This window comes from Galeopterus variegatus, unplaced genomic scaffold (genome assembly GCF_000696425.1).
Source record: "Galeopterus variegatus unplaced genomic scaffold, G_variegatus-3.0.2 Scaffold4528, whole genome shotgun sequence".
Classification (NCBI taxonomy): Eukaryota; Metazoa; Chordata; class Mammalia; order Dermoptera; family Cynocephalidae; genus Galeopterus; species Galeopterus variegatus.
The window spans coordinates 40,346-51,832 of record NW_007730639.1 but is presented as its reverse complement, the minus strand read 5'-3'; the positions used below and the strand labels follow the sequence as shown (position 1 = coordinate 51,832).

Sequence of the window (11,487 nt, the reverse complement as noted above, 5' to 3'; positions counted from 1 at the left end):
CTCACAAGGAAAATTACAAAGCAACTAAGTGGGCAGAGCAGCAAGAGATCAGGCTACCTAGCATAGACTGTGGACTCTGGGTGGTTGTGATGTGTCAATGTAGGTTCATCAATTGTAACAAATGTACCACTCCGGTGGGGGATATTGAAAGTGGGGCACTGAGGGAGGCTGTGCATGTACAGGGGCAGGAGGTATATGGGAAATCTCTGTAGCTTCATCTTTATTTTGCTGTGTACCTAAAACTACTCTAAAAAAATAAACTCTTTAAAAAGAAGTAGGTCAGGCAAAACAACATGAAAACATACTGCACAAAGTAGAGATGATAGTAGTTCTTAAAGAGAGAAAAGTCAGTAGAAAAATATGGTTCTAAAAATATGATTTTTGGAGCTAAAATAATGTGATTCCGCAACCAAATAACTACAGAGGTAAATTAATGGATATGATAAATGTCAACACCTGAACTAGTGGCCTAGATGATTAATATAAAAATAATTCAAAATGCAGGAAAAAAAATTAAAGATGAATTCTGTTCCCAGTAATGGTGGACCAAGTGGTTGGTTTGAACCAATCTTAAAATGTAGAACAGCTATAAAAGTGGAACAAATATATATAAAACATTTCTGTAAAGGTATCAGAAAACAGTCAAGGGGATGATTAATGGTGGGGTTATTACATGAGAAGTAAGGAAAGCATAGAGAATTAGAGTGTCATTTGGAGTCACTTTTCTCCTAGACATGTGTGCAAATTTGGGAGGAAGAGACTGAGAGTCTTAGAAGCTGAGCAGAGCTTCCAACAGTTTCTTGAAGCTGGGGATTTAGCAAGTGGAATTCAAGGTTTGCCAAAGAGGAGGGCACTAGTAAACTCCTCAGGCTTTGGATACAGACCCTAAAAGGTTACTTCCTAGGACTAAAGTTGAACTCCAAATAGACTAGCAATCACAGGGATTAAACCACAGCTTTGAATAATCTCAATCCCTAATTGGATTAACATGATACTGACCTGTTATGGCCCATATTCTAGACACCATCTAGAAGCAAACACGATTCATCTCCAGAGAAAGATAACATTCATCCAGAGTATCAAATTATTTCTACAATTCTATGGAAAAGTTTGAGCACCGAATCAAAATAACCAGAAATATATTAAGACAAGAAATGTGACTAAAAGCAAAAGAAATAACAGAAAATAGAAACCAGATAATGGAGTTTTTCTGACACAGACTTTAACATAACTTTGTTTCATGTGCTAAATAAAATACAAAAAATTTTAAATTTTATCAGAGTACTGGAAATTATATAAAAGAACATAATGGGATTTTGGAACCAAAAGGTACAAGAACAAAAATTAAGAATTCAGTTGATATGTTTAAGAGCAGATTGGACACAGCTAAAGAGAATTAATTAACTAGGTGATAGGTCAGGAGAAAATATATAAAATGAGGCACAGAAAGAGAAAAGGATAGGTAATACAGAAAAAAAAGGGGGGGGGGAAGAAGCAAGACATTTAGGACATAATAAATAAAAGTGTAACATCATGGTACTGAAGTCCCCAAATGGGAGGCAAAAAAGAATGAAACAGAAATAACAACTGGAAAAAATAATGGCTGAAGATTTTCCAAAACTGAACAAAATACACAAAATGCACATTCAAAAAATCTTCCAAAGTTCAAGCATGAAAAATACAAAGAAAACTTTACCAAAGTACATCATAGTAAACCTCTGGGTACCAAAGACAAAAGGAAAATTCTTAAAACCAGTTGAACGATAAAGAACCATTACCTACAAAATAACAACAAATCCTGACAGTTGATGCTTCAGTAGAAAAATGGAAGCCAGAAGACAATGGAATGGTATTTTTCATATGCAGAAGAAAACAACTATGCACATATAACTCTACACTCACTAAAAAATACCTCTCAACAAAAGGTGAAATTAAGATACTTTATACAGAAAAAATAATTTATCTCCATCAAACACTCAATAAAAGAAATGCTAAAGAAAGTTTTTCAAGCAAAAGAAGAAGAATCACAAGCTGAAATACAGAAATGTGAGAAGGAATAAAAAACAACTAAAAGAGTAAATATTGACTAAATATAATTACTGTAAGAAATAATCATAATAATTTTATAATAGTATTTTAACATAATACTTGTGGGAATTAAAATATACTTATGGAATTAAAATACATAATAATAATAGTATATAATTGGTGGGAGGATAAATGGAGCCAAAGTACCCTATTGTGTTTGTCTTGTCTAGAAAGAGATAGCTACCATCTTATTACTTACCAAGTTAAAGATGCATGTTGTAATCTCCAGATAACTACTCAATGAATGTATAATTACAAGTCAATAAACAAAGAAACAGTAATTAAAAAGCTCTCAAGGCAAAGGCAAGAAAGAAGAAAAAAAGAGACGAAGAATGGTCAGTATAAATGCAAATCAGATACAAATATAAATTCAAGCTCAAATATCTTTGTATTTACAGTAAATATATGTGGAAAAGCAGTCTGTATAAAATATAAATATAATCCAGCTATACACAATTCAACTACTGATGAGAAACACAGTTTAATATAATAATACATAAAGATTGATGAGAGAAGTATACCACGCAAGCCAAAAGAAAGCCTGTTGTTATATTAACACCAGACAACATAAACTTTAAAACAAAATTACTATGCAAATTTAACATGTGACATTATACAATAATAAGAAGGATAACTCACCAGGAAGCTGTAACAATCCTAAATGTGTATTCATTTAATACTGTAGCCTCAAAGTATGCAAAATGACAGAAATAAAAGAAGAAATAGAGACATTTACAATCATAGTAGTAGGTTTTTAACAAATCTGTATTAGTTATCTATGCTGCATACATAACAAGTCATCCCATAACTTAGTGGCTTAAAACAATAAACATTTATTGTCTCACAGTGTTTGTGGGTCAAGAATTTAGGCACTGCTTAGTTGTGTTAGTTTGGCTTAGGGTCTGTCACAAGGTGGCAATCAAGGTGTCAGCCAGGAATACAGTCATCCAAAGGCTCAATCTGAGAATTCACTTCCAAGCTCACTCCCTTGGCTTTTGGCAGGCTCAGGTCTTTGCTGAGTCTTTGCTTTTGGTTGAAGACATTAGCTACCTGCCACATGGGCCTCTGCATAGGGCAGCTCACAGCATAGCTGCTGCTCCTCCTCAAGGAGCAGCAAGAAGAAGTCACAGGAAGATGAAGTCACAACTTCTTTATTAGCTAACCTCAGAAGTGATGTCCCGTTACTTTTATTTTTTGTTAGAAGTGAGTCACTAGATCCAGGGGAGGAGATTACACAATGGTCTGAATACCAGGAAGTGAGGATCATTGGGGATCATCTTAAAAGCTGCCCACCACAACAGCTCTCTCAGTTCTGTTAGGACATGCAGACAAAATGTTAGTAACAAATTTGGCATAATTGACATATATAGAGCACTGCAACCAACAACTAAAAAATATATATTCTTTTCAAGTCCATGTGGAATATTAACCAAAATTAATCATGTGCTGGGTCATGAAGCAAGTTTCAATAAATTTCAAAATATCAGAATGATATGTTTTCTGATCATAGTTAAATTAAACTACAAATCATTTACAAAAAGATTATTAGCAAATTCTCACGGGCTAGGAATTTAGGGAATAATCTAACCCATGTACCAAAAAGAAATTACAACAGAAATTAGAAAATATTTTGATCTGAATAATAAAAATACATGAAACTTGAGGCATGCAGCTACTGCTGTACTAAGAGGGAATTTATATGCCTACATTAGAAAAGAAAAAAGACTGAAAACCAGTATTCAAAGCATTTATCTTAATAATTTAGCAAAATAATGACAAAAGTGTAGTGTTAATGTGGTCAAATTTATCATCTTTTCCTGTATGGTTATAGCTTTTAGTGCTTGTTTAAGGAAGTTTTGCTTATCTCTAAACTTACCTTACATAACTTTTCAAAGTTTTGCCTTTTACATTTAGGATGTGATACACATGTTTGTGAAGATGAGATTTTATTTTTCTCCATATGGATATCTAATGGTTCCACCCTCATTTATTGAAAAGTTGCCCTTTCCCCCACTGCTCTGCACAGCAAACATGTCAAAAATTAAGCATCCATATGTTAATGGGTTTAATTTGAGGTTCTCTGATTTGTTACATGTTTTCTTTGTTCATCCCTCCAAACACCACTATCCTAACAACTTCAGCTCTGTAATAAGTTTTTGTACCTGGTAAAACTAGTCATCCCACCTTGGTCTTCTTGGCTATGCTTGGCCTTTGTTTCCATGAGAAGTTTTGAATATCTTTGTCAAGTTTAGCACATGCACATGCGCGCTCCCCTTTGGAATATTAATTGGGATTGCATTAACTCCTTGTCAATTGGAAATAAGTGAAATGTTTATATCTTTATGTATGTCTATACATATGAGGGTACTTCAAAAAGTTCATGCAAAGGTTCATATTATCTTTAAATTCCTTTTCTCCACGAATTTTTTGAAGTACCTTCATACTTCTCTTTATATTTACAATGTCATCTTCTATCAATGGACATGATATATCTTTTCATTCATTTAGGTCCTCTATAATGCATTCAATAAAGTTTTGTAGTTTTTTTATAGATGTGATGCACTTCTTGTTAGAACAACTCCTGCATACTTGATATTTTTGGATATATCTTTTCATTCATTTAGGTCCTCTATAATGCATTCAATAAAGTTTTGTAGTTTTTTTTATAGATGTGATGCACTTCTTGTTAGAACAACTCCTGCATACTTGATATTTTTGATGTTGTTATAAATAAGATCATTTAAATTTTTTTCCAATGTTTGTTACATTTTTGTGTATTGTTTTTATATTTAGCAAAATTGCTAAATTCTCATTATATGTAAAACTTTGTCTATTTTCTTTTGGACTTTTCTTTTTTGATTCCTTTTTCAAGTAGGGCTTTTTTTTTTACCTTGACCTTGGTGTTATAACACTGTGTTCTAAACAACCGAACTAACCGGCCAGACTCTTTTAGACTTTCTGAATGCATTGTGATATTATAATAACAGTAATAATAACAGTTCAGTGTATTCCATCCTAATCTTTGTACTTTTTACATCTTCTTCATGACTTACTAAGCAAACTAACATCTCTGGCAAACACTGAATTGAAGTTCTGGTAGCAAGCAAGATTATATTGTCCTGATTTCAAAGCTTTCAAAGTTTCACCATTATGATGTTTGTTGTATTTTTAAGCTTAGAATAAACCACATGATACCCCCTATATTCTACCATTTTTCATAGAGTGAAAGTAGCAGTTGCATATGATTCAATCTAATATCAGATTAACTCACTTATTTACTTCTGCTCCCAGTTCACAAATAATTTTTTAAACACGAATATTGGCATGTTAATGTTTTTCCTGCATCTATTGAAATAATCATATGGTTTCTGTTGTCTTTCTTTCAATTTGTAAATGTGATGAATATATTATTTGATTTTATAATATTAATTTAATTTTCCATTTCTGGAATAAAACCAACTTGGTGCTAGTGTGTTATTTGGTTTGCTAAAGTTTTGCTTGGGTTTTTGTATCTACATTCAGAAGTAAGAATGATCTATAGTTTTCTTGATATTGTCCTTCTTGGAGTTTTGTTATTGAGGCTATGCTCACTTCAAACATGAGTTGATGGATCCTCTTTTATTATTTTCTAGAAAAGCTTGTGTGAGATTGAAATTGTATTTATTACATGAATGTCTGGAAAATCTTGCCAGTGAAGTCATCTAGATCTAAAGTTTTCACAATAGGAAGAGATTTAAAATCACTGACTCAATTTCTTTAATGGCTTTGGGACTGCTCATATTTCCTATCTTATTATTCACTTTAGGTAAGTTATATTTTTCCAGGCAGTTGCCCATTTCTACTAAATTTGATATTTTATATTGGCAAAATCTGTTCATGTTATCCTCTTTTCATCATTTTAATATCTGTACGATCTTTAGTAATGGCCCTTTTTTATGCCTGATATTAATTTCCTTTCACCACAGGATTACACATTTTCGAAGAATCAACTTTTGGTTTCTTGAACCTCTCTTTTATGTTTTTCTGTTACATCAGCTACTCTTATATGTATTATTTCTTCTCCCTATTTATTGCTTGTTTTTAAATTTTGCTTATGGTCTTTCTCATCATATGTAATTTTATTATTGTTATAGCCAACTTTATCAATCTTTAAAGTCAACTTTACAAACTCAGTGAGTTGTGTTTTCAGGATCTTAAAGTTTTTCTCACCCCAAAGGCATATATTCTTTTATCTTCTTACAATTTTATCAATTTTTATATTTAGGAATTTAATGTTTGGAATTTATTTCTGTGTTCAATGAGATGTAATAATCAATATTTAAAATTTTCTTACAAAAAGTAATTGTCTCCAATACCACATGTTGACTAACCCACTTTTTTCACTGATCCCCAAATTCTCATGTATATGTGGGTTTTCTAATCCATTAGTATTTTAGTCAGCAGATTCATTAGGATTTTCTGTGTAAGTTTACATTACATTTTCTCCTTCCTTCCCAATTATTATTTGTTCATGAATTTTTCTTGTCCTATTGCATTGGCAAGGATCTCCAGTGCATCCCTGAAAAAATGCAGAGTAGGAAGCCTATTACTGCTGAGTCTAAAGGACATTCTTGTAAAGTTGCACATTAAAGATGATATGTTGTTTTAGGATTTTGGTAGATAGACAACAGGCTAAGAGATTTCCCCTCCATTCCTTGTTATCTAAACCTTATTAAACAAGAATGGGTAGTAGGAGTAATCAATACCAAGAGTGAGAAAGATATAGGGATATGGCTCTTGAAGAGAGAAACAATGTTGCTTAAGGAAAGATCATAGGCTATGTGATCAGAGAAACCTGTGTTCCAGTCCTGGCTCTGTCAGTTGTTAGTATTCCCTTACCTCTGCCAGTCTCCATTTTCCTTATCTATAAAACGGATATTATCATACCTAATCACAGAGTTGTCTGAATTAAAATTATACAAAGTACATGTAATGCTGCCTGGCTCATCTACTAATTGATTATTAATCTTTCTTCTTGTAGCTTCACCCTCTCTGCCTGTGGTAATTGGCCCCTTGAAGAGGGCCTTAATTGGGCAGACTGAATTTCAGCTGCATGTCCTATAGCCTCTTTCCCAAAAACATCACCCTGAAGTGGTTCAAAAATGGGAAGGAACCCTCATCCCTCAAGACCCAAGTGGTTCAGCTGAAGTACAGTGATGCCTACAAAATCTCCAGTACCAATGAAGTGACCTGGACTCTGAAAGACATCAACTTTCATATTACCTGCAATGTGAACCACCAAAGCTTGCATTACCCTCTTCATGGGAAAGCTGATTTGTCTGGGACCATGCTAGGTAGGTGACACCACATATGGCCAGGCTTTCACTTGGCTTTGGAACACAATTCTCCCAAAATTTGCTTCAGGGAATAGGCCTAAATAATAACAGGACCTCCCAACTATTGTGTACCTACTATGTGCTAGAGATTCCTATGAGCTAGGTAGGTGCTAAGTAAATGGCCACCAAGTAATAAGCAAGATGGACCTGATTGTTTCATGAAGTCTGAACATTTGTCATATACTGTTTCAGTTCCACCCACCATTTCTATTTTCCAACACCTTGTCTCAAATAAGAACATGACTGTCACCTGTATGGCGAAGAAGTTCTTCCACAAGGATGTGCAGCTGACCTGGTGGAAGAATGGAAATGTCTCCCAGATAGACAAGATCCTGACCCCCACCAACGGCAGAGATGGACTACACAGTGTGCAGAGCTCGATCCTGGTGAAGAAAGCTGGCCATGTGGAGGAGGACATTGCACTCACCTGCCAAGTGAGCTGTGGCAGGAGGTCACTGCAAAAACATTTTTGTTCTCTGCTCATTTGCCCAAGTCTAGGACATAGCCAATGACAAGTCCTCCATGACTTAATTTGAGGAGGCTCCGTCATTTTTCCTTAAAACTTTCTTTTCAAACTTATGACATTTTAAATTATAAAAGCAAAGCCTGCTCTCCCTCACTCACTCGCTCACTCTCATTCTCTCCCTGTCTCACACACAAGCACGTGTGTGTACACACACGAACAATCCAGAACTGTGTAAATATCTACCAGATACTAAATATCTATTAGAAGTCAAGTACACCCAAGTCAGCTCCCCAGAGAGGTCTCCTATTTATGATTTGCTGCACATTTTTTAAGATCTCATCTACCCACAAAGTGGATTTCAGGTACTGGGAGGACTAGATAATGTTCAAGACTCCTTCCAAGCCAGGGAGTCTCTTTCCTTGCATGCCCTCAAAGGTTTTATGCCAGATTTTTTTTTTTTTTTTTTTTTTTTTTTTTTTTTAGCATTTCTTTATTTCCTGATTGAGCCCAGGTTTTGGTGCTGAGCAGGGTGGCCTTGAAATTCTCCCAGAAAGAACACATTTGTGTTCCACTTTCCCTCAGGGTAGACACCAATACTCCTGTGCCCTGATGTGGTGCTGTTCTCCTAGTTTCCAGGCTCTGGGCTCCCTATGTGTCTGAATAGCCTGTCCTTTCTTGATCTAAAGGGGCAGTAAGGATGAACATAGTATTTGACAAATGTGGGTTTGACTCTCACTACCTTGTGACCCTAGCAAGTTTCCTAAAATCTCTGAGCCTTGATTTTCTCACCAACATGGAGATGAGATGATAATACCCATCTCATAAGACTACACTAATTGTAAACAAAGTACTACAAGGTAATTCAGTGGGTTGAAGCTGCCTCTTTTTTTCTAGGTAAGGCCCAGCCCGGCAGTGTGAGATGCATGCATGTTTACCTGGGCTCCCGCCCCAGGTTGCTGTGCCTGGTGGGGCACTGTGCAACAGGAACAGTTGTCACAGATGGGCCCCAGTGACCTCAGATGGGAAGGTGAAGGCCCTGGAGGATGGAGTCCCATGTGCCCTGTGACGACTCTTGTTGCCCACCCTTCCTTCTGTGGCTTTCCTCCTAGGCCACTGGTGCTGCTGATGATGGAGTTTCAACCCTCCATTTGGCAAGAAGTAAAGGGCCTGACTGTAAGTTGAAGGGAGGCTCAGGGAGGCAGGACAAGGTGGTGGCCACAGCCTGTCCCAGGAACAGGATAAAGTTAGAAGTCAGTCCAAGAATCTCCCACAAGGTCACATGATGCCTGGATTCATCTGGAGGTAAGAGAGGGACACAAAACTTTTACTCCCCAGGAATCTCCTGGAATCCTCTAAAAAATCCTCTATCCCAAGTGTGGGAATGGGGGAAGTGGGGTTTGATCAAGGGTTTGCAAAAGATGTCCATGGGACAGTATAGGAGATTAGGACCCAGGGAGGGGGTGGTGTCGGGTCTCATAAGGACAGATTTTGATTCTTTGTCCCCCAGTAACATTCACCCAGGGGAGCATCTGCTACTAAGATAGAGCCCAGCCTCAACCAAGTAGGGCCAAACCAAAGATGGGATAGCTGTGAGGTTACCACTGTGGTTTAATTAATAAATGTCAGGCTCCCAGGAATTCAAGGGATAAGGGAGCCCCAGGATGGGGCGGGGGGAAGGAGAGGGAAGGTGTGGGATGCCAGAAAAGATAGGGATCCTGTGGCTCTAGGCCAACACCTGGGCTCTCTGCTTACCATGAAGCCAGCAGCCATTCCCTCTGGGTTCAAAACACCTGCTGTGCATTCTCAGTAGGAAACAGAACAGACCCAATCTCTGTTCTCACTGAGGTGTGTGCAAACATCGAACATAAATATGTGATCACAAATCCTGATTTGCAATCATATATTACAAATTAAGGGTGTTCTAGGTTTATCTATAACAAGGAGGTGAAGGGAGTGGACACCCCCATCACAGAGAAGAAAGAGAGGAGTAGTGGCAGTTCAAGTCACTGCAGAAAGGCCAGTGTAGCTGAGCCCAAACATGAGTGAAAGGGCTGGCAGTTGAGGCTGGCAAAGTGTTTGGGGCCAGATCAGTAGAGGACAAGAGAAGAATCTTTTTTCCTACCTTAAGAGCAATGGGAAGACACTGAAAGAGACTGACATGATCATATTTCTCTTCTAAAAGTACCGCTCTGGCTACTGGGTGAGGAAAAGACTACACTGGAAGAGGAGTGACTGAGGTAGGTTTATAGACTGTCCAAGCTGGAGATGACAGTGGACAGAGAGGTGCGGGAGAATTTAAGATTGCCGTGGACTGAATGTTTGTGACATGACCCCCAGCCACAAGTTTATATGTTAAATCCTAACGCCCTATGTGTTGGTTTTAGGAGGCAGGCCCTTTGGGAGGTGATTAGGTCATGAGGGCAGAACTCACATGAGTGGGATTAGTGCCTTTAGAAAGAGGCCCTGGAGAGCTGCCTTGCCCGTTCTGCCACGCGAGGACACAGTGAGAGGCGTCACCTATGACGTGGGAAGTGGGCCTTCACCAGACACCGAGTCTGTCAGCGCCTTGATCTTGGACTTCCCAGCCTCCAGAACTGTGAGAAATTTCTGTGTTTATAAGCCACCCAGTCTGTGGTGTTCTGTTAAAGCAACCCAAACAGATTAAGTCAAAGATGCATTTAGATTAAAGGATATGGAGGAATGAGAGGAGTTATCAAAAATGACACCATGGTTTTCCAGCTTAACTAACTGGGTGGATGGGGCGTCATACACTGAGATGGGGACATGGGAAGAAGGGTGCAAGGGGAAGGCGATGATGAGTATGCTTTGTAGATGCTAAGTAGACAGTAAGATATAGGATAGAGGCATAAAGATGATTTGCCCACTGCCATACAGGCACCAGATGGGTCCAGGATTCCAACCGAGGTCCTTCTGGCCCCAAAGCCTGTCTCTTCATCTCTGCATTCAGTGGTCCCTGCCAGCAAGTGGCAGCAAGTCCAATAAAGGAGGTAGAATGTGATGGGCGGGGACGGGAATCAAGGTCACCAAGGGTGGTGGTCTGGTTACAATTATTGCATAATAAAACACCCCAAAACTCCGGGGCAAAAGCCAACCATTTTACGATGATCAGTGACACTGTGGATCAGGAATTCAGACAAGGCACAAGAATGGCTTGTCTCTGCTGTGTGTTGTCTGGTGCCTCAGTTGGGAAACTCAGCTGGGGATGACTCAACCACTGGGGGGCTGGAATCATCTGGAATCTTCTTTATATGTCTGATGATGGATGCTGGATATTGGCTGGCATCTCAGCTGGGATGTCAGCTAGAACTCTGACATGTGTCCTTGCCATATGGTCTCTCTGTGTGTGCTAGTTTGGGCTTTCTCAAAGTATGATGGCAAGATTCCAAAAATGAGCATCTCAAGAGAGCAAGGTGGAAGTACAGGGAATTTTTATGGTCTAGTGTCAGAAGTCACCTCACATCACTTCTGTTGTAGTCACAAGCCTGCCCAGATTCAGGGGGTGGGAACATATACCCACTTCTCTATGGGAGGAGTGTC

At 38.0% G+C, this 11,487-nt stretch overlaps 1 protein-coding gene across 1 annotated transcript in view; it reads left to right on the top strand.

The window, feature by feature from the left end:
- The window catches only part of SIRPD (signal-regulatory protein delta), a 13,831-nt gene extending 3,491 nt beyond the window's left edge, over nt 1–10,340 (top strand). The window contains 3 exon segments of the mRNA XM_008587760.1: nt 7,192–7,421; nt 7,656–7,897; nt 10,314–10,340. Of these exon segments, the coding sequence (XP_008585982.1) occupies nt 7,192–7,421; nt 7,656–7,897; nt 10,314–10,340 (499 nt within the window).
- Nucleotides 10,341–11,487: the final 1,147 nt, after the last annotated feature.